This window comes from Barbus barbus (genome assembly GCF_936440315.1).
Source record: "Barbus barbus genome assembly, chromosome: 3".
Classification (NCBI taxonomy): Eukaryota; Metazoa; Chordata; class Actinopteri; order Cypriniformes; family Cyprinidae; genus Barbus; species Barbus barbus.
In genome coordinates, this window is record NC_136731.1 from 23,092,521 (window position 1) to 23,115,823 (window position 23,303).

General features: G+C 36.8%; 2 protein-coding genes across 9 annotated transcripts in view; both read left to right on the top strand.

The window, feature by feature from the left end:
* LOC306850422 (prostaglandin E2 receptor EP1 subtype-like) overlaps positions 1–2,229 on the top strand; it is a 5,692-nt gene extending 3,463 nt beyond the window's left edge. The window contains exons 2-3 of the mRNA XM_079386077.1: positions 1–171; positions 1,397–2,229. The exon at positions 1–171 is cut by the window's left edge and continues 716 nt beyond it. Coding sequence (XP_079242203.1) covers positions 1–171; positions 1,397–1,669 — 444 coding nt within the window. The 3' untranslated portion in view covers positions 1,670–2,229. The remainder of the gene's footprint in view (positions 172–1,396) is intronic.
* Positions 2,230–3,295: 1,066 nt separating this feature from the next.
* On the top strand, positions 3,296–22,993 carry LOC306859748 (interleukin enhancer-binding factor 3 homolog). Of its 8 annotated transcripts, none has more exons than XM_079400984.1 (20): positions 3,302–3,364; positions 3,844–3,936; positions 5,409–5,484; positions 6,603–6,832; positions 6,950–7,130; positions 7,214–7,361; positions 10,901–10,992; positions 12,681–12,776; positions 13,726–13,837; positions 14,050–14,147; positions 14,247–14,358; positions 14,470–14,580; positions 14,674–14,879; positions 14,978–15,130; positions 16,141–16,278; positions 16,416–16,556; positions 16,640–16,766; positions 18,379–18,426; positions 20,630–21,010; positions 22,072–22,993. In XM_079400984.1, the coding sequence occupies exons 3-20, from the start codon at positions 5,482–5,484 to the stop codon at positions 22,203–22,205; spliced, it is 2,511 nt and encodes an 836-aa protein (XP_079257110.1). In that variant the 5' UTR covers positions 3,302–3,364; positions 3,844–3,936; positions 5,409–5,481; the 3' UTR covers positions 22,206–22,993. The 8 variants fall into 8 exon arrangements, with proteins under 8 accessions (XP_079257107.1, XP_079257109.1, XP_079257111.1 ...); XM_079400982.1 differs by having other exon boundaries at positions 3,330–3,364; positions 14,247–14,364; XM_079400981.1 differs by lacking the exon at positions 3,844–3,936 and having other exon boundaries at positions 3,296–3,364; positions 14,247–14,364.
* The last annotated feature ends 310 nt before the right edge of the window (positions 22,994–23,303 follow it).

Genomic DNA, 23,303 nt, shown 5'->3' on the forward strand with positions numbered 1-23,303 from the left:
GTGCTGGCCGTGGCACTGGTTTGCAACACCATCAGTGTGGTGACACTGGTGATCGCCCGTCTGCGCAGGAAGAAGTGCCACGGCAGATCGGCTAAATCACATGACATTGAGATGGTGACACAGCTGGTGGGCATTATGGTCACTTCTTGCATCTGCTGGAGTCCTCTGCTGGTGAGTATGGCCATTACAAATTAATAATTTTAACAATCATCCTGTCTGTCTGTCTATCTGTCTATCTATGAAGGACTGTAGAATTAAAAAACATTACAATAAGCTCCAAGTACTTCACATGCAAACAAAAAATATTCAGAAGATTCAAGAAGAAACCATCTTTATTTGATCTTCCATCAACCATCTTCTATCTTTATTTGACCCTCTAACTCTAGCACTCTCTATTCTAATTCTATTTGATCTATCTGTCTTCTTTTTATTAAAAAAAAAAAAACACACACACACATTTGACCCTCTATCAATTGCATATTTATTTCTACGTGTACTGTATTAGGCTAACCATGACTTGTAATAGCACTTGCATGTTGTTGGTCTTTTGTTGGTTTCGATTGATTCTATTGTCCTCATTTGTAAGTCACTTTGTATAAGAGCGTCTGCTAAATGACTAAATGTAAATGTAAACATAACCAACCTCATAATCGTAATAAAAGTATATAAAATTAATATACAAATATAGATATAAATCATTTTGTCATAACAAAAAAAATGAAAATACTGTTTATAATAGATTTTATTATTTATTTTTATTATTTGGATTAGATATAGTAATATTAGAAGTGACTAAGTACACTATTTTTTATTTATTTATATGCTTAAAATTTATATAAATAGATATTAGATCTAATTGGTTATGCATTTTAAGAACATTTTTATTTTAAAGATGTTTTTTAAGTATGTCTGTGTAGGACATAGGAAGGACAAAATGTCTTAATCATTTCTTCTATACAGCAATAAGATTAAATAGAAAACAGTTTCCTTCTGTGATTTTTCTCATGATAAAAAAAAAGTAATTCCAGGTATTTCCACCACAATATGTCAACTGTTTCAAACTGTGTGTAGATTTTCCAAGTCTGCAGTCAAAATTCAAAGAATTTTAATATGAAAAAAGAAAAAAATCTGTATTTTGATAGTCTTGACACATTTTAAAAGTTTGGTTTCCATACTAAAAGCCATGCATTTTTTTATATATATATATTTACTCATCTCTTCAGGGATCAAAACAGACCTGAATGCATTGTGAAGGATGAAACACAACGAGCAACCTCTGATCAGTGAAATTTTCCTGTTTGATCTTGGATCTGACTAGTCGTTACTATTCTTTTGCTGTTATACCATGCCTTTATATTGCTTCATCCACAACTAACTTTCTCTGTTTTCCTGACAGATCTTCGGTCTGATGTCAGTCATCCGCTCGTACAGCTGGGGGATGATGGGGGATGATCTGAAAAACTACAGGACTTTAATGGTAACGGGAGTGCGTCTGGCCTCCTGGAACCAGATTCTGGACCCTTGGGTCTATATCCTTCTACGCCGGGCCGTCCTAAGAAAGATCTACCGCATAACCACCGGCCGCAGTGACCTAAAAGGGAGCACATTTCGGCGGTGGGAGATCAGCTCCTTCCAGAGCTCAATGAAAAGCACAATTAATCGGAACTGATGGAGGGATTCCAGAGTATGTGTTCTACCACATAGAAGAGACTGGGAAAAGGGGAAAAATAGGAAGCTATAAACCAAAATCTTTGCAGTGCAGCATTACTGAAGGCATGCAAGCTAAGGAAAAGGCCAAGAGGAGTCAAAGGAGCAAAGAAAATATATGTTGTTTGGTCCTGTGATTTAATAAGCTAGTTTGCAACTGTTCAGGATTAACATGCACCATCTCTTTTGGTGATTGTTTATATGATTCATTGTAAAAATTATTCTTATAGTGACTTAATCAAAATGTCTTTGGACATGAAGCTTTTGTTCGGCTTCAGAGCTATCGCACAGGATTCTGTATAGTCAACATCCAGTATTACATACAGTACATAAAAGTCAAATAACGAAGAAATAGTGTAAATATCACTGCAACCTAACGGCAGAGCTTTTACATGTGCATGATGACCGCTCAGTGTTCTTGTATCTGTATATTTGTGTCTTGCCCTACTATGTGTGATCTTGAAAAGCTATGGAATTTAGAAGCTATTGAATATTATTTTGACCAATAAAGGTTCATTTCAGAAAGAATCTCAGTTTCTGTCTCTATCTGTGTCAAGATGCTGCATTTACATGTCTACTATTAGGCCTGGCTTTCTTTTAAAAACTGGCACTCTCGGGAAAAGGTACAATGCTGTCACGTGCCGTTCCCCTAAAGTACAACATGTACCTTATATAGGCCTACCCCAAAAGTACATAGGCCTAAACAGGCTACAGTTCCTATAGTGTAAATATTAATACCTAAATTGTTAATATTATTAGTTTTTTGAAAAGGTACTGGCTTAATGACAACTATAAACCATTTTTTTATGAGAGTGGAGAGCAGTTTGTTAATATCAATCAGTTCTCAAAACAAGATATTTTGCATTGTTTTTGCCTTTTTAGTGACAAATGACACCAATTTCAAAATGAATTCATCTTAAATAATACAAGTAAGTATCAAAACAGTTATCTTGTGGTATCAGGGTGAAAAGAAGAAAAGCCACATGGTTACACAGTTCTTTCTGTAATTTGACTATTTCCGTTCCCGGAGGCCGTGTTTTTCTTTGTGTTGCATCGCCCCCAAACGACCGAGCCCGTGTCCTACCGCTGTCTACATTTTGACAGAAAAAAATCCTAAAATAGTCATTCATTTGTCTTATTTAAATACAGGCCCGGTTTCACAGACAGGGTTTAGACTAAACCAGGATTAAGCCAAAGTTCAATTAGGACATCTGAGTAAGTTTTATAAATGTGCCTTAGAAAAGAACATTACTGGTGTCCGTCTTGAGACTAAACAAAAGCACTTATATGTTTTAAGATCACGCAGTGAAACAGCTCAGATGTAGCCTACAGTATAGTCTGGGACTAGGCTTGAGCCTTGTCTGTGAAACCGGGGGACAGTGTCTCAGTTTACATTGCAATTTGCTTTGTTTTGATGCATACAAAATGTGATTTTCTCAGCTGACGCCTTCCTTTTCCAGCGAAAGAAAGAAAGAAATGTTCGATTTTGCAGTCGTCAGTATGAATGACAAAGCCACGCCCTCTCCATTCACTCCTGTCTGTCGCTGACGCGCCATCGAATGATCCTATTGGTCCACTGAAATCACGTGTCACTGTTCGATCTCAGCTCACGCTGCTTCTCTACAGCGACAGTAGTACACATCTAGTCGCTGCGCTGGTGAGTAGATGAAACATTATGTGGTTTAAAATGTTTTGAGGTGCAAATATGTCATATTAATACATTTTAACTGACCATAAATGTGTCGTTCCAACACTTAAATGCTGCATAAATGTATTTATTTCGATGGCAAACGGTTATGGCTAGCGATTAGCACGCTAACTCATGCGTTTCACAAAAACAGCGAGAATTGAGCATTACTTCATAATTTTCTCTCACGTTTAAAATAAATAAGGTTAATAGTCTTTTCGGTCGCATTTTCTAGTTAAATCAACACTTTTTTAGTTGTTTTGGGGCAGGGTCACGACCATTTTATCTCTTTCGGTGTCTCTGTCCGGGTCTCAAAACCAAATAAGTATCTTGGTCAGAAAGCTTATTTTAGGCACAGTTAGCCAGATTTACGTGCACAAACCTAATTAGATCATGATGAATGCAATATTAAGGACCAGATGTTGTTTTAATGCTAGATGTTTGCGCAGACTGTCCCCATTGTTTGGCTGCGATAAAATGGCCGCACAGTTGTGACGTGTGCTGCGTTTCCCTCGTTTGCTTCCAGCATTGTGTTACTTGAGGTACAAAATCACGTTTACTTGTGTGTATGTTGATTATGTAAGAGGTACGTTGTTGTTGTTTTTATTTTACTCATCTGTTTTAGATTTTGGAGTGCGTGTCCTGCTTGTTAAAGGAACACAAATTATATAACGCAGTGATATATAAGTTTCGCAGTGAAAAAATCATATAAGTTGAATAATTACATATTTTTGTTTCTCCAAAGTGTATTTGCACAATGCTCAGATACTTATGCTTAATGATCAAATTTGAGGAGTACAGTCCCACCAGTGCCAAAACCAAGATTTATTATTACTATTATATGCATTATGTATTTGTTTTTTCTTAAATTTAATACAGATATTTTCATACTGCGGTCTGGAGAAGTGTTAATCTTAATATAAAAAATGATTAAAGTAAATAATTATAAATTACTAAAATGTACAAATGGTATAGTGTATTATAATGCATAGAAGAACGTTATATAATGTAACGATATAAACTTAATATTTTACACATTAATTTTTAACTATGTACATTTTTCTCTTTATATATGAAAAATACATGGCTAGCTTTTAACACTGAGGGTCTGTGGCATATAAAAGATTTAAAAACCTGATATAATACAATACAGCCTGTCTGTCCCAGCTCCCGCTGCTTTTATTTTATTCCAGTTGAGTTTCTTTTCATTGTTTTGCCTCAGTCGAGTATAGTTGTGATGTTTGTAGGTTTTTATAGCAATAGTACTGGAATAAAAGAGATGCCTCACACAACTGTAGAGCAGAAGTGACAGACGTGAGACGGTTCACTTGTGAAATGTGAGGTCAGCAAACATTTCCTGGCATTTTGCTATGAATGAAAAACAAGTTTCGCCCAGATAAAGAGGTGAGAACGGCACTGGTGAACAACTGATTTAGCACTTATACGACTAGCATGGAGACAGTAGCAAGAAATGAGTTTCAGGGTTCAGAAAAATTCAAAATTCATGTCGCTTATGTTTAAGATTTCCGTCTATAAACAAAATGGGTTTCCAATCTAAACGGGTAAGCATAAAGAAGGTTTTGTGTTCTGAGCTGCTTGTGCTGCATCTCATTGGCCTGGATGATATTATGGGTTGCAATGAGTCACTGTTTCCATGGAGATCAGAATATGTGATGCTCCTGTGAATTGTGAACATTTCCCAGGGTGCATGTAGAAGGATTATATGGATTAGGCCTTGATTTGTGTGGAATCTTTAGCTGAAACAGAATTGCTTTAACTGGGTTTTTACTTCAAATCCTTTTTTAGCCCAAGTTATTGTTAAACACAGTGACAGTGTTTTTTTTTTTAATCATGAAACTTCTATTTGTGTCGGCTGAATGAATAAATATAGCCATAACTATACATTGCACTACATTTTGATTGACACTATCTTTAAAACAGCTTTGAAAGAATTATGTTTTTGCTGCTTTATAGGTTTTGACTGATTATGGAAACTGATTGTTTTTTATTACAGACCAATTGGAGCAGCATTCCTCTGCCACATATACACCAACACTGCCAAACTGAAGAACCACTTTGTAGCCATTATGGTGAAGTATACATACTTCAATGCTTCTGCAGTCTGATTTGCTCTAGGGCTGCACGATAAATCACATGTGACTGTCATGCGCATCTTGTAAGTGAAGCCGGTTCTCTGATTGGTAGTAAATCTCCATCATGTGCTTTCAGATGGAGCAGCATTTAATACACAGAGCCATAATTCACTGACAAGCTACACAATATCAGGTTCATAATCGCAGATGAATCGCCATCGATAATGAACACGATATTGCGTAGCTTGTCAGTGAATTATGGCTCTGTGTATTAAATGCTGCTCCATCTGAAAGCACATGATGGAGATTTACTACCAATCACAGAACCGGCTTCACTTACAAGATGCGCATGACAGTCACATGTGATTTATCATGCAGCCCTAATTTCTTCCAAGAAAATATGGTACAACAAACAATTGCATTAACAAATTGCATTAAATCTACTTACTAGTGCTAATTATGCACCATATTGTACTAATAAATTATACTAATATGCCAGTAATTACACAGAGCGGCCATACTGATTAGGAAAATTCTATCCAGCTTGTTTGCAAACAAACAGAACATTTTGATGTTTTTGTTTACTTGAAGCTTGTTTATAAATATAAAGAGAAAAGGCAGAATTTTGCCAAAGTCTCTTTATGCTCACCAAAGCTGCATTTATTTAATGAAAAATACAGTAAGATCAGTGGTTTAAATATTGCAATAAATAATGTTATGTAATTTGTACCTGTGATCAAAGCTGAATTTTCCGCATCATTACTCCAGCCTTCAGTGTCACACGATCCTTCAAAAATCATTCTAATACGCTGATTTGCTGCTCAAGAAACATTTATTAATATTATCATTGTTAAACAGTTACCGTTTCTCCATTTTTACGTTTTTCCAGAAGTCTTTGATAAAAAGAACTCTTTATTTAGAATAGAAATATATTGTAACATTATACATGTATTTACCACTTCTGATCAGTTTAATGCATCCTTGTTCAATAGAGATATTAATTTCTTAAAATAAAAACCTTACTGAACCCAGCCCATGCAGTAGTATATGTGCACAACCTTTTGGTTTAAGTTGTCATGTTTATTAATGTTTTTTTCTCTTTTTTTTCTGAGAAGCCGCTGCCTATTCGTCATCGCTCCATGCGCATCTTTGTGAACGACGACCGCCATGTGATGGCCAAACACTCTGGCATCTATCCCACCCAGGAGGAGCTGGAGGGGGTGCAGAACATGGTGTCCCACACCGAACGCGCCCTCAAGGCTGTCTCTGATTGGCTGGATGAGCAGGAGAAAGGAAATACCATAGTGAATTCCTTGGAGTCCGATGGAGATGCTGAGAAAGAGACGTGAGAATTTTTAATTGCGTCTTGTCTGTTCACTGTGTAATTTTCCTGTGACTCCATGATTAGTTACTGGAGTGAGTTAGTATCTCATGTAACTGCCCCTCATATTTTGTTCTCCAGTGAACCAAAGTCAATGGAGCATCCCACGCGGTCCCTGCGTGGAGTCATGCGTGTGGGGCTGGTAGCTAAAGGTCTCCTGCTGAAGGGAGATCTTGACCTGGAGCTTGTGCTGTTATGCAAAGACAAACCCACCATCGGCCTGTTAAAGAGAGTTTCCGAGAACCTCGCTGTGCAGCTTAAGGTATGTCTGCATCTCTAATTTTAAACATGGTTTACAAAGGAAGAATAATAAACATGCATGAACCTCAATGGTCTTATCAACAGCTCGTCACAGAAGAAATATATGACGTTAAACCGTGCATCCGTGATGCCACCATTGTCATCAAGAACTCCAAGGAGCCACCGCTGACCCTCACCATTCACCTGACGTCACCTCTCATGAGGGAGGAGGCTGAGAAGCAGGCCACCGGAGGTAGGTTTGAAATCACGTGCCTTACGGTTCATCTAACAACCCACAACCCCAGAGACAGCAAATGCAGATGAGATGGACTCAGGCAGGGATATTGTTTATTGGGCCTTCAATGGAGCTTGGGGATGTTGTGTACAGACTAGTCATGTAACACAGATTGTTATGTTTACTGCCACCTGAAGTCTCACAGTTCCGTGCAGCGTGATGTTAGAGTGTTGATGGCCCAATATACAGTAACATAAGCTTTAAATAAGACCCAGTTCCCTTTGAAGTATTTAAAAGGAGAGTTTACTGAAGGCTTACTGAGAATTAAGAAACAAAATCACAAACCTTGTTGTTTGCATGTGTTCGTATAATGGAGAAGAAAGGGAACGGTTTGCATTGCAGCAAAAATGAGAAGCAGAAGTATTGTCGAATTCTGGTTTGTTCGCCAGGACTTGTTGACAGAGCCTTTCTCAAAGAGGCTAGACGGAGGGCAGGAGGGTTATAGATAATGCTAGACATTAGGATACAGTGTAAATAAAAGATTAGACCCAGAGTGATAATATATGGTCACAGTAACTTAATGGATCTGTAGTTTAGAAAATTGTGGGCAACTTTTTTTAGTTTAGTAAAGAGCTTTTTCAGGGCTAGAATGTTATAAAGGGAAAACACCAAAAGAAAAACTTGTTTCGGTAATATAAAACAATTGACCTTTGGCTAAACCCCATTTTTACAATCTTGGCAGCTTTTGCCATTCTTCATTTTATCAGACAAACTTCTAGTCTTTGGTCTAAGTTTTTAAACTGAAATATGGTAAAATGTTGCTATTAAATCTTTACCATTTTAAAGATTACTGTGGATTACATGTTAATGATTGTATGACACTGCCATCTTACAGTTGTTTTTAAATAAAGCTGCTCCCACCAAAGGCTGGCGGGGCTTGGCGAAGGGTCAATTGAGAGCAAACTTGAGGCCGAAGTCCAAGCCTAGCCCTATCTGTGACCCCTCAGTTAGTGATGCCTGCCTTAGACCATCACGAGCCATCAGTTTTGCTGCAGTGTGGACTCGTTTTTATCATACCTCTTGTGTATCTGACTACTGCTGCCTGTGGTTCAAAATCTGATTCTCTCTGTCAAGCCTTCTAGTTTGTCAATTTTAGGGACGCTGGACCTTTGACCAACTGGACGCTCTCTGTCTCGGAAGGGGCAAGGCAGTGCACCCAGAAAAAAAAACAAGGGGGTGAGGGGGAGGGGTTCCCCCATGTCACATGAATGCACAAATGCACTCAGTTCTCACTGATACTCAAGCCATAGAAGAACCTCCCTTTGACGTTCACTCACTGTACACCTTCATGTCACAAAATACAGCCACAAGGGCTCTGTTCCAAATCATAGTGAGCTGCCTACCTAGACGCCACCTTGAGGCATCATAGGTGAAGTCAGTGGCAGAAAATTGTTGACTAAATCATCACGTGTCTTCCATAGTTAGTCCAGAATGCATTGTGCATAAATTAAATTTATTAATTTTGGCAGATGCTTTTATCCAAAGCGTTATTAAAACACTTTCACAGAATTTTTTTAACAGTAAACCCTTAATCTATTTTAGAGTTTATGTAAAGCAAATTATATATAGGCTTTTAATGACTCTTTTATAATATTTCAACCTGTGACTTGCCATGAAATTTGCCAAGGAATCTGGCAAGGCATTGAAACACCAACCAACCAGGCGTTATGATGGTTTTGTGCCTACATTTTTATCTAAAATGGAGTGCTTTCATGTAAAGTGGTATTTTACATTAATCTTTTTATAAGTTAATTTTATAAGTTAGTTCTTTGAATTCATTTAAAAAAATAGACTGTTTTACTCACTTTTTTACATGCACATATTGGAATAAACCATGAATGTTTATGTACATGTTTTTAGTTTAAAATTTAATGTAAAGTCCCCCTTTTGTGAAAATCAAGTTTGTTGTGTATTTGTCTATGTGGTGTTTTTAATATGCTTTTAGACAAACCGTGTGCCAATCCATTAATCAAAACCATTGCTGAGTATTTTCTCCTTAAAACTAGTTTCCGATTGGCAGTCCCAGAAACGTGGTTTGAAATGGCCCTCGGGTTGCTATGTCACAAAGTTCAATAACCAGTCACGTCAAGGGATAGATTCCTATCACTAGCATGCAAAATATACTAATATCAGCACAAAACCAAAAATAAATGGGAGCAAAAAACCCATGAAGCCATTTAATGTGAAATTTAGAATAATAGTGTAAAAGTGGCCCGGAGTCAGACCCACCTCTCCCGCATTGGCGCCTGCACTTAACACACGTATGCTCGCGGGCGCGAATTGGAATCACGAACACCTGCATTCGGTCTTAAAGGTATTTTAGGACGGAACATCGTCAAGCAAGTAACTTTAACGAATGTTACAGTATTACTGTAGTTGTCCGCTGGTAAAAACAGTTATATCAGTAGTTTTCCGTGTATGCTATTGTTTTGAGTATACTACAGTTAAGTGGATCAGGAGGCACTGGCTGGTGTGACTGAGTGGAGGTGGGGCTAATTTGCATATTCATAGTGTTCACAATGTTCATTTCTGATAGCTGAAAATGTATTTCTGATATCAACAATTGGGAGGGTAATTTCTGATATCAACAATAATATTGTCACTAGTGACAATTAAATTGTTGATATCAACAATTTAGTTCTTGATATCAAGAATAGACATTTTTACTAGTAAGAATTGTATTTCTGATATGTGAAATTGGAATTTCAACTAGTAAGAAATTAATTCTTGATATCAACAATTGATTTTGAATGGCAGCCTATGGTGACATTTAACTAGTGAAAATACAATTACAGATATCAACAATTTAATTCTTGATATCAACAATTAGCATTTTAACTAGTGAAAATGTAATTGTTGATGTCAAGAATTAACATTGTTACTAGTAGAAATCTAATTCCTGATATCAAGAATTAACATTTTAACTAGTAAAAACTGAATTGTGGATATCAAGAATTCATATCCTGAGAAGGAATAAAAGTCAAAACGGCTTGCCATAAGGGTGTAGTTACATTCAAGCTAATAATTTTCACAAGAACAAAACATTTAAATGTCATTTTGATGATCAAAGATGTGTTTTAAGGGATAAAATACAATAAAATAAACTACAAGGGGACTTTAAGTAATCTACTAATTACATTTTTTTCTAATGTGTTAAAGCAATTTTAATTATGCTTTTATAAAAAGGCTCATTCAATGTCAATTCCAATGTATGTGTGTTAATAGTGTAACGAAGGAAACGACTAGATTTATGGTTTTTATTGTTGAGTGTAGCCTCACTTGGGTTTGGAACAGAGCCGGATGCTCCGGCCACTTGTAGATTTCTGTCCTGCTGTTGTGTACTAGCACAGGAAGAGTTGCTCTGGTTTGGGGGGGTTCCCCCTCCTCTCCCCTCCACTGCCTTTGGTAGGGTTATCTGCCTCCTCCCCCCCTGGCCGTGAGACAGAAAAACCCCTTGGTCAAACTGTACCTTGTCTTCTTATTCCACCTGCCAATAGAAACGCTATCAGTCAACGATCCCCCGGATGTACTGGACAGGCAGAAATGCCTGACTGCCTTGGCGTCCCTCCGCCACGCCAAGTGGTTCCAGGTTTGCATCTTGTCTTTATTTGTCTTCTAGTAGTTGAGTTTGTTTTTTTCTTATTTTTGTTTCTGTGTTTATTTCATGCTGTATTTTATCAGTTGTTTTTGTGGATTTTTTTCTGTGTAGATTTCATTTGTGGGAGTGTATTTGCCTCCGGTAGAATGTCATATTCTTGCTGGATGGTTTTGAATTGCATTGCCAAGGACATCTTTGTCAATGCTGTCTGACCTCTGCTTGGCTAATTTAACTAAGTGTATTATCACATCGATAAACAGTTTTTTACCTTTTTGAGACGTTATTGCCAGTGTCAACTGCCGCTTTTACAGTCCAGGTTAACATTTGAATGCCTTGATTTAAAATTCAAATATTTCAGTGCAAATGGCAGGTGCAATATTTCTGCAGCCCGCCATACCATTTGACGCTTCGCTGGCGAATATTTTTTTCCCAATATCATTTGAATTGTCTTTTATAGGAATGCTCATCACCTTTTTTTGGCATAATATTGATTGCCACAATTAATTTTGACACTTTGTATTGCTATAATGGAATACAGACAGGAAACAATCATTAAAATACACAACTGTAGACCCTGTAGTTTTGTAAGAGATGTGGAAAGAAACTAGAAAGGGATTATTTGGCTGGCTAGTAGGAAAAAAACATGGCATTTAAAACATTCATGTGAACTTTTTAACATTTTTACATTTAGTTCTCATTTATTTACATTTAGAAAAAAAAGAAATTTAGAAAAGCATTTAGAACGATTTTAAAAGTTATTATTCACTTTTATTCTGCAAGGTAACAGTGATCAGAAGTGACTGTAAATACATTTATAATGTTACAAAAGATTTCTATTTCAAATAAATGGTGTTCAATTTGAACTCTTTATTCTTTAAAGGACCCTGAAAAAATGTATCACGTTTTGCACAAAAATATTTTTTAATAATATAAGATAATAAAGAAATTATGTAGAAATATAGAAGTAGACTATATGCATATTATAATTTTATATAAAATAAATTAAAGCGTATCTAGTGTTTCCTAATATTACAGTTTTAACTGCATTTTTTGATAAAAAAAAAATGCAACCTTGCTGAACTATGAGACTTCTTGTTTTTATTGCATTTACATTATCCCACAAATGCTGCCTCTAAAACTTGTATTGAACCCAGAACGTTGTTGTAAGTGGTAGACATTTAATGCAGGTCCCGAAAATCTGTCAGCTTTCATTTATGCCAAAAAGAAACATTGCACCTTTTCCACCATATTAGTGTATTTGTGGTTTCACTGATGTCATGCAATGCTTTAAAAAGCAGCAGCATTTCCCAGATTTAATCCATATCTAGTATCTTCTAGTACATTCTCGCTTGTATCAACTCAGCTCTGATATTTAATAACTAATCACAAGGCCAGCCACAAACACAAGCCCTGTTGTGTTCCTCATCTCTTGAGCTTGACGTTTTTAATCTGCTCTCTTAATATCTGTCATATATGTAGTTTCTCAACTGAGTAATTGCTTTTTTTGTAACTCTTAACCATTTGCCACTCTTTCTACATTGCTAATGCTTATTGACACATTATTCAGTATCGGCAAATCTCACCCCTTTTCTTTGTTTGTTTATTGCTTTGGTGTTGTGCCACATTATGATTCCATGAGATAAACTGTTGGATTGTATCCCACCTGCTTTTGTCTCTAGGCCAGGGCTAATGGACTACGCTCCTGTGTGATTGTAATCCGTATCCTGAGGGACCTCTGTGCGCGTGTTCCCACCTGGGCCCCTCTGCGAGGATGGGTAAGTACAAAACAACCCGAGAATATGGGGTGACCGATATTTAAATTGCAACAAAAGCTGGTGTAAAATTATGTATTGTTTACATTGTGGCACGAAACAGTGCTGCTTTAATAGAAAATGACCATTCATTCTAATCACAAAAATGAAGAGCTGGCCCTCCAAAAAGCCATAGCTGTCTATATAGTCTATGTCAGAAATACCAAAAGTTGTCCTGTGGTGAACTTTGGTTTGGCTTGCCATGCAGGGGGGGAGGGGGGGGGGGGGTTGTAAACAAGCATGTGGTTGTAGCATGTATTGATTGATCTTTTAGTTTTAACATTTCTTATTCATTTTTGCATTGAACTGTAGACTCAATAAGCAAATTGCATTAAATTTCCCATTTACACATGTTTGTCAGTTTAATGCTTTAATTTGATGATTATAATAAAATAACACGTTAAAATTAACGTATTTAATGCACCCACACATTTTCTTTATCTGTGTGATGTAATACCGATTTTACACAAGTATAATAAACAAGAATTTTATAGTTTTAGACAAAATATTGTTAGTTTTGTGTTTTTGCTCAATTTTGCCAATGAAAGTAGTTTCAAAAAAAGGCACAGCGGAGCTGTTGTGCGATTGGTTAATCGGCACACCATGTTAATTCGATTAAAAATTTATCGATTAACAACCCTACTATATAGTCTTTAAAAATGCTAATTTTAATTGATTAATTTGTTTTATTACAATTTACTTGAATATTCAAGGAAAAAATAAGCAATTTTTAGTAGTTTTAAAATTATTTTTTCATATCAAATGTTGATTCCTCATGACGATTAAGAATTAATGTGATGCAATTTTTTCTATAAGCATTTGTCTTGTTTTCCCCGTTAATTCTTTTTAGATAAAAATATAGGCAAATATTTAGATGTTGGCATCTATCTGATGTAGCTGTTGTTTCTTGAAGCCCTTAGAGCTGCTGTGCGAGAAGGCAGTTGGCACTGGGAATCGGCCAATGGGAGCCGGAGAAGCTCTCCGTAGAGTTCTGGAGTGTCTCGCATCTGGAATTCTAATGGCTGGTAAGTCAGCTCCACACTTCATATCTAAAATGACTGCCTGTCAGTATATCAACATACAGTATGAAAGACCATTTTTGAGTGCAATGCATTCATATTATAGCATTATATTGTGTACTATTGACCAATCAGCATTATGTATGCCTGAGAAGTCTAGAATACTACAAGGATGCTTTTAAAATTTCTTAATTTGAATGTGAATCTGTCTGCTTTAGATGGTTCAGGCATTTGTGACCCTTGCGAAAAGGAGCCAACAGATGCCATCAGTCACATGGATCGCCAGCAGCGGGAGGACATCACCCAGAGTGCTCAGGTTTGTCCACAATTTACTGTTTTATTACAATTTTGTATTTGAACATTTGGAGATCTCATTTGAGCGTTATGGGTGACGTTTTCATTTTTTGGTTGACAGCATGCCTTAAGGCTTTCAGCTTTTGGCCAGCTGCACAAAGTACTCGGCATGGACCCGCTTCCTTCAAAAATGCCCAGAAAACCAAGGAGTGACACACCTATTGACTACACAGGTAAAAGTGAGTGAAAGTGGACATTTTTCATTACTTCGTGGATGTTTTATGTATCAAATCTATCTATTTTGAAGCAAGAAACTTGACTTTTGACATCTTTCATCTCCATAGTTCAAATCCCACCCAGCACAACCTACGTGCCGCCAATGAAACGCCCCATAGAGGAGGAGGCTACTGATGAGAAGAATCCAAACAAGAAGAAGAAGAAATTGCAAAAGAAATGTAAATGCTGTTCAGATGTTCTTAATCTGCTTATAGTGGAGTTTGCAGAGCAGAGCTTTGCACATAAAACATACCTTGTTTTCTGGCCTTCAGCTCCAGAGGAGAAAGCAGAGCCCCCACAGGCCATGAATGCCCTGATGCGTCTGAACCAGCTAAAGCCAGGTCTGCAGTACAAACTCATTTCTCAGACCGGGCCCGTCCATGTGCCGGTGTTTACTATGGCCGTAGAGGTGGACGGAAAGAACTTTGAAGCTTCTGGTCCCTCCAAACGCACTGCAAAACTCCACGTAGCTGTCAAAGTAAGAGACCCTGACGTAGAATTCAATCGAGATCAATTATTTGGATTACTGGATCAGCCTGAAATGGTAGAAATTTAATTTTTTAATTCCTTCTCCAGGTCTTGCAGGATATGGGTCTGCCAACTGGATTGGAGCAAAAGGTAGCTGAACTGGTGAAACAGGAGGAACCGGTGACCACACAGGAGACTTTGCCTACTGTGACCCAAATGGAGCCCGAACCAGCACCAACCACAGACAGCCCCACTGACGAGGTACTGATTTTATTTACAACATGTATCCAAATAGTTGCTCATGAAGACCAAAATGTAATATCACCGATTGCAATACATTTGAATTAGCAACTTGTGGGCATTTTTTGGATGCAAATAAAAAATTATTACATTAGATTGTAAAGAAGATTTATAAATTACAATATATTAAGGTTTTAATTTAAATATTAAATAGTTCATTAAAAAAAATTAAAGTAAATTACATCACAAGGACGTTCAGTCTCACCGGTTTGTGGTCAGTAAGATTTATTTATTTTTTTTTTTAATTTACATTTACATTTATGCATTTAGCAGACGCTTTTATCCAAAGCGACTTACATTGCAATTGCATTCAAGTTATTATTTTTTTTTTTTTTTTTTTTTTTTTTTTTTTTTACATTTTATCAGTTCTTGCTTTCCCTGTGAATCGAACCCATGACCTTGGTGTTGCTAGCGCCATGCTCTACTATTTGAGCTACAGGAAAGCTTAATGCCTTTTAAATGGATTAAAAGTGAAAGGACAGACTTGAGTTATGTTATAAACCATTTCTATTTTAATTAAATGCTGTATTTATTATTCACAAAGGACTTTGAGAAACGATTTCTAAACAATATTAAGCAGCACAACGGTTTTCAACATTAATAGTAATAAGAAATGTTTCTTAAGCAGCAAATGATTGAAGAATGGAGTAATGATGCTGAAAATTCAGCTTTGTCATCACAGAAATGTTCCATTTTAGAATATATTACAATAGAAAAATTATTTTATTGTATTTCACAACATTAATGTTTTTTGTTTTTGACTAAATAAATGCAGCCTTGCTGAGCTTGAGCATAAGAGACTTCTTTCAGAAACATCTTACTGACCCTGAACTTTTAAACAGTCATGTATGGCATCACTGAATAACTACCTTTATTCATTGTGGTTTAATTTCGATTGGTCACACCAGATCTCTAGTAATGTACCTTACTCAGTCTTATAAGAGCTTATTCCTCCTTTTTCGCTTTCTCAGAGCGCTCGACAGCAAGGGCCCATCCTAACCAAACATGGAAAAAACCCAGTCATGGAGCTCAACGAAAAACGCAGAGGACTGAAGTACAAGCTCATCTCTGAGACCGGTGGAAGCCACGACAAACGCTTCGTCATGGAGGTGAGGACACAAACTCCGAGACACATTCTAGTTTTTAATATTACGTGTTTGTTAGGTCGAATTCTCAAATTCATCTTATATATTATAGACGGAACAAATAAAAAAAAGCTGCTGCTTTTCTCTATTTTTCGCTCTAGGTGGAGATCGACGAACAGACGTTTCAGGGTGCTGGATCCAATAAAAAGGTGGCAAAGGCCTACGCAGCCCTTGCAGCCCTGGAGAAGCTCTTCCCAGAAGGCTCCAACTCAGAGGCAAATAATAAGAAAATGCCTCCAATGGTACGCCCGACTTCCTGTTTTCGGTGTCATTATGATCTTCACTTATATATTCTGTGCATAATAAACTGATTTGTTGATTTCAGCACCCCGCTGGATTTGGGATGGTGAGTGGGCCACCTGCTGACATGGCGGTCAATCCCAGAGGCAGAGGAAGAGGACGTGGCAGGGGCCGAGGCCGGGGATTTAACAATGGTGGAGGATTCAATCAAGGTACAATTATAGTGCTGTCTGAAAGCATCAGTTTGCATTAGGCTTTTAGACTAATCTTAACATTGACAATTGATCGTGATTAATTGTTTGACAGCACTATTTAAAAAAAAAAAAATCATTTGTGTGTAGGCATGAAATTCCCTGAAGTGATGAATGTACAAACTGGTTATTAGGGCTCAAGCTTTCTCTCACATTAATTATTCTCACACAATTAAGCCTATTGAATGAATGGTACTTAAATGTGTATGTGTGTATGTATGTGTATATGTGTGTGTGTGTATATGTATGTGTGTGTATATATATATATATATATTAGGGCCGGGACTCGATTAAAAAATTAATCTAATTAATTAGAGGCTTTGTAATTAATTAATCGCATTTTAATCGCATATAAATATTTGACCTGAGAACAGTGAGAAGTAAGTTTTTTTTATATGGATTTTTAAATTTCCCATCCACAGGGCCAACCAAAGCGGTCTCATCAGCTTCTTTGTCCATGTTCACTGTGGTTTGTTTTTGGCTGTTTCTCAATATGCGTTCTTCAGCGATCTTGCGTCCTTGTGTTCTCGTTCTACGTCATCATTAACCGTCGAAGTTCAGTTCCAATTCTCAAGAACGCAAGTACAGAGGATGCATGAAAGTGCCCGGATATGTTCTTGAAACTGAGGATGCATCGAGTGCAGACTTGAGAGAATCGAGCTGTTAGAAATCCCAGAAAACGCTGTGGGTGGCCGGTGTACGGAAGCCTGTAAGCTTTAAAGTCGCTCTCACAAATACTTAACGGCTCTTCAAGTTGAAAGTAAACATTTATCGTTTTGTTTTGGTTAATTTTAATAAAGTTATAAGACCCGGAGAAAGTCTGCATTTTTATTGGCATATTAAAATGAATCTTAACAGTAAAACATATAACGCTGTAAAATAAAACAATACAATTATATGAAAGTAATATCTATAATAGTATGAAATGTTTTAATGACATTTTGTAATATTTATTGTTCATTGGTCGCTGCTTATGCTGAGACTATGCGGTCAGTTAAGCAGGAATGCAGTACATCTCAGTTCTCATAAGTGTGCGTTCTGTGTTCTCGCGTCCTTCCGAGTTCGTTCTTCCAAGGAAGCTTGGCAAGACCGGTCTCCACGAGAACGCAAGTCCGTTCTTTGCATTCTTGGAATTGAGAAACAGAACGCTAGTTGGTGCTCCAGTATAATCGGTCCGCCGAAACTCATCCAGTGAGAAACGTTCCGCGGTGCTTTTTTTGAGTTCTGGCATTCCCATTGTTAAATCATAGTATTAAAATGAATGCAGTAAAATTAATGCATGTTTAAAATATACTTTATGAATATTTGACAAATTTATGAATTCTCACTATTTGACCATTGTATTAGTGACCATGTCTTTACTGGTTGAAACATGTTACTTTTCAGACGTATTTTTGTGCTGAATTATGAATTTAAAGTCTTAGTTTATCAAAGTAGGTTTTTATAATTAATGGCTTCCTTGTGCTATGATTTATTCATGAATTATGCCTCTAATTGTGTCTAATAAAACAAGTCCTGTTGACTTGCCTTTGAACATAGAACTATTCTTATCTATATCCTTGTCCCCTTTTAGGTGGATATGGAACGTATGGATATGGTGGCAATAACAACTCTGGCTACAGTGAGTATTTTCCTATTTCCCACTGGTGCCATTGAATCTACTCTTTTCTTTCTTTTATTTAGTATCTTTTAGGATTGTTATCCTTGTTAATTAGTTTTTTTGAACTATAAGGCTTTTCTTTATGGCACAAGTTGTTGCCGTTTTAATTTCCCATTTAATATATTAGTTTTGACTGCATCTCAAATTAAGAAGTCTGTGCACTTTGCTCTGGATCTATTTAAACTGCTACTCTGCATGTTAATGGTGTCTTTAATGCGAGTGTCCGCTATTGTATTTTCCTTTTGATTTTACATTTCTCTGCTTTGTTGTGCCATGGGATGCAAACTTTCCTCGGTGAAAAACGAGAAATGTTCCCAACATGCCAACGCCACTTTCTGAGGAAAGACCTTCTTGAGGGTGACCGGAGCAGAGAAATCTAAAAAAATAAAAACACGTACACAGAAAACTATCTTTGACCTTGATGATAACTGATTAACATCCTTGACTCATGCCCGGTGACGTTTGTCATGGCATGCCAAACACAGAAGACGTCTAATTCTGTGCTTCTCTGCTCTGTCTCACCCTTTAGGTGACTTTGTCTTAGACTCCTATGGCTACCACGAGTTTGCAACATAAACCGCCCAATGTTTTCAATAAGCACGCAAATGTGAAATGAAAAAAAGAGACCGAGGGGAAAAAACACTGGTTACCCGCATTATGAACTCGTTTCCTTGTGATGTTTCGCCCACAATCTCACCTCAAAAAACCTGCACCAACGATCAGCTAACACTGTGGATGTGAACGGGAGTTTCTGCCTGCTGAAGTCAAGAAAAGCAAGATGTTCTGACATATTATTTGTGCCGCGATCAGCACAGTCGAGCAATGTGATTGGCTGATGGATGGTCACAAAGTAGCGGACTTTCATTTCATAATGACTGCATCTTCACTCTGAAGTCACTGTACAAGCCATTTTTTGCCAACAGTTTCGTTTTTGTCCTGGAATAATGTTCCTGATGAATTTTTAATTGTCACTTCCATACATTGCCATGTCTTTAATGTTTTAAAGTTTATTTATTTTTCTTTTGTAATTGCGATCAATGCCATTGATGGTGAGAAATTGGGTTTGTGAGGAGTAAGATTTTTAATATCAGAATGTTATCAATTCTGTGAACTATTGAACAAATGGGGTGCATTTGCTGCATTTTTGTTTTTAAATTTGATGTTTGTGAATCACATCATATTTTGCAATAAATTTGATTTAATTTACAAACCTGTGATATTTATGTACATTTTTATTAGTAGTAGTATTAGTTTAGTTTTTTGGATTTTTTATTTTATTTTTTTTTTATTATTATTAAACCGATTTGCATAGGTTTAGGGACTTTTTTGTGGAAATGTGTTTTTATGGAAAATTTGAGCTAGTATTACAATTGAAACCTTTTTCACTCTTATAGTATTTTGCAATGAGTTTGTGGCCTATTCTTTCAATCCAAAAAATCTTTATATACGGATATGCAAAGCCAGTATTTATTACTGCAATTTCTTTGGAACCACTCGTAATGTTTTAGAAAAGTAAATTGATATTAAGCTGAGATCACAATTTTCAGCATGCAGAATTGTTTCAGACAGTGCAGTGGTCATATGACAAACTATGCTGTACCTTTTATTTTTTATTTTAAGAAACATAATTCCAACATGTAAAAATATACAGTCTACTCCACTTTGTGTTCTTTTAATTCAACCCTGATATATTGATCTTCTATTGGTCACGTCTTGACACGATTAATTCGCAGGTCCAAACTTGAACTTTGTAGAGCAGCGAAATGTGAAACATTTTAACAAAAGCTTGCATTTCTGCTGTCTTGCATTAGCACGTGTTTAAATGGAAGTGAATTGACAGAAAAATTTAGTGTGATGCATTTACTATTTCAAAGCCAGAAAATGCAGATGGTGGTTTTAGCTTGGGTCAGTAACTCGCGTCTAAATGGGTGAACTGAGACTCCAAGACATTGTATCCCACAAAATAAAATTTTTGGTAGTGTTAAGTTAAATATTACCCTGAATTTATATATATTTTGTATTGGGGTTAAATGTACAGCAAAAACTTTAGGTGTGTTACTTAAATACTAGTAATATGTTGATTCTGTTTAAGCATTCATTTTATAGTGTGAATTGAGTTAGAATTGAATGCCCGTCTGTTAACCTTTACTGTATTCCTCTTCAGATTTTTATAATAACGGAGGGTCTAATGGTGGACCAGTGGACTCAGGTCCTGGATCATTAGGTCCAGGCATAAACGAGTCTTCTGGAGGTGCTGCAGGGGAGGCTGGTTTCGGCTCGTATTACCAGAGTGATGGCAGCTACTCGTCCCCTACTGGAACCCCCAAACCGGCTGGCAAGACGCTCCCCATGCACCAAAACACCAAGCCTCAAGGATCCGGAGTGGGCCAAGGGGGTTCCTTTGGTCCGTACGGCCAGGGCTTCGGACAGAAGAAGAATTTCGGCCAGGCTCAAGGTGGTGGCGGAGGAGGAGTAGGTGTAAACTTCAACTACAGCACTGCTTATCCCTCACAAGTGACCGGAGGACAGGACTACAGCTATGAAGGTGATAAACAGTCTGAGTTACAAGTTTGGGAGTCTTAAAGAAAACAGAATGTTCACCCAAAAATTAAGACTAGCTGAAAACGTACTCAGCCTCAGAGTTTTTCTTCATCTGAACAGATTTGGAGAAATTTAGCACTTCATCATTTGCTCACCAATGGATCCTCTGCAGTGAATGGGTGCCGTCAGAATGAGAGTCCAAACAACTGAGAAATGAAAAGCTATGTTTGTGTAAGAAACCGATCCATCAAGACATTTTTACCTTTAAAATATTGCTTCTGGCTAAAATACGAGGCCTCTATCCATAATATTGCTTTCTCATGAGAAAAAGTTGTCGTCTGAATCAGGAGCGAAATATGCACAGATCAAGCACAGTTTACAAGTGAAAACAGCTGTGAACAACTTGTTGGTGGATTTTGATGTGAGAGGACAACAGGGGAGGAACTTTTCCACTGGAGGAAGCATTATGATGGATAATGGACAAAAGTGATGGTTTAAAGATAAAACACCTTAATGATGAATTTATCTATAAACATGCAGCTTTGTGCTTCATTAACGGTTAGTCTGGATTACTTGTAGATTATTGTGATGTTTTTATCAGCTGGTTGGACTCTCATTCTGACGGCACCCATTCACTGCAGAGAATCCACTGGTGAGCAAGTGGTATAATGCTACATTTCTCCGAATCTGTTCTGAGGAAACAAATTTTGCATGGCCTGAGGATGAGCAAATGAATAAGTGAAAATTCAATTTTCATTTTTTTTGGTGAATTATTCACACCAAGAACTAATGACAATTATATTAGCGTCTAAACCAATGTTTTGTTATAAGTGTGTTTTGCAGATACATTGTTAATTGCTTTAAATGCTCAAGTTTTTTTAAAACTTTGTAGATTCTTATTGGCTGGCTATTTATTAATTTTTTTTGTGAAAAATGTTCTGAAAGTGATGCCAATGATATTGTGTCATCGTTATAGCTGTGGTTATCTTCCTGGGTGTGAATGGGTTTTAACTATTTTAAATGTTGTGTTTTTTATAACTAATTCTGATCTGGTCTTTTTCATAGGTTACAGCAACCAGTCAAACTACAGCTCACAGGGTGGAGCCAACCAGAATTTCGGCGGTAGCTCCGCCTCCTACAACAGTGGACCAGCAGGGTACGGCCGAGGCGATCCCAGTATGAACTACCAGTATCAATAAACCTGCCTACCTGTGTGCAGTCCTGCATCATTTCCAAACAAGGAGCATCAGCCATTCTGATTCTGTCGTTCTCGATTTTTGGTTTCTGTCACCAACACCTGAGCTAAAGAAAATAATAGCAGTCTCTAAACTGAAATAGTGACTATACATAAAATAGTGTATTTTCATGTTTCTTTTGAAGTTTGTGTTTTTATTTTTTAGTTACTTCAAATCTGTGAACTCCCCCAAACTACTGCCCTCAAACGGGAGAAGTGAAATAAACCCAAAGCGATGCATGTGAGGACCTGATCATTTGTGAATATGCAGTGACGGGACGCTCAGTCCTTGAGTGATTTTAACCATTCACACGTGCATTAATATAAGATGCATTGGTCTCAAGCTGTAAATCATTAGTTTTGATTTATTTTTTCCTTTTTTTTTAATTTGACCAGCAACATTTCATGATTTTGCTTGTAATGTAGGCTTTTCTTTTAAATTATGAATGCACATGTGACATTGTTTTAAATGGTTATGTGACCGTGAAAGTTGTGATGTGTCAGGTCGTTGTAGCGTTTGGCTGTTTTGGGGGGGGTGCTTTATTTTTCCGAATGTGTGGTGTTTGTAATAAAGGATTTTATTTTGGAGGAGATCTGATCTCTGCAGTGTTTTATGAATGCACTTCTCCAGGTATTTTGCTTCTAGTGGTCTAAACACTATATACAGTTTGATCCAAAAGTCACATTGAAATTTGGTATTCAAAATATAATGAAATCTAAACCTGAAAATAAAGTTTTAGGATGTAAAATGTTTTTTTTTGTTTTTTAATGTGAATGCCACGATTGAAAACGCTGGTGCTAATAATTATGCAAATTTTTATGCTTTAAATAATTATGCTTTTATGTTCGAAGGTTTAATAATAAATATAGATCTGCTTTAAATATACAGATTTTTAAATAAAAAAGGTTTGTGAAACTGGCTATTGAAAACTTAATTGTTTAAAAAAAATGTAATAGAGAGCCGCTCTAAATACAATTTTTTTTCTAATAATAATGTAAATACAAATCTTTTGTTTAATGGTGTAGCGTTAGTAATCCAGTTCTGCTCTAAATGTTCAGAATA

Coding starts and splice junctions, on each gene's coding strand:
- LOC306859748 (XM_079400981.1), top strand. Junction 7,131..7,213: donor ACCTCGCTGTGCAGCTTAAG/GTATGTCTGCAT, acceptor TCTTATCAACAG/CTCGTCACAGAAGAAATATA. Junction 14,365..14,469: donor TATTGACTACACAGGTAAAA/GTGAGTGAAAGT, acceptor TCATCTCCATAG/TTCAAATCCCACCCAGCACA.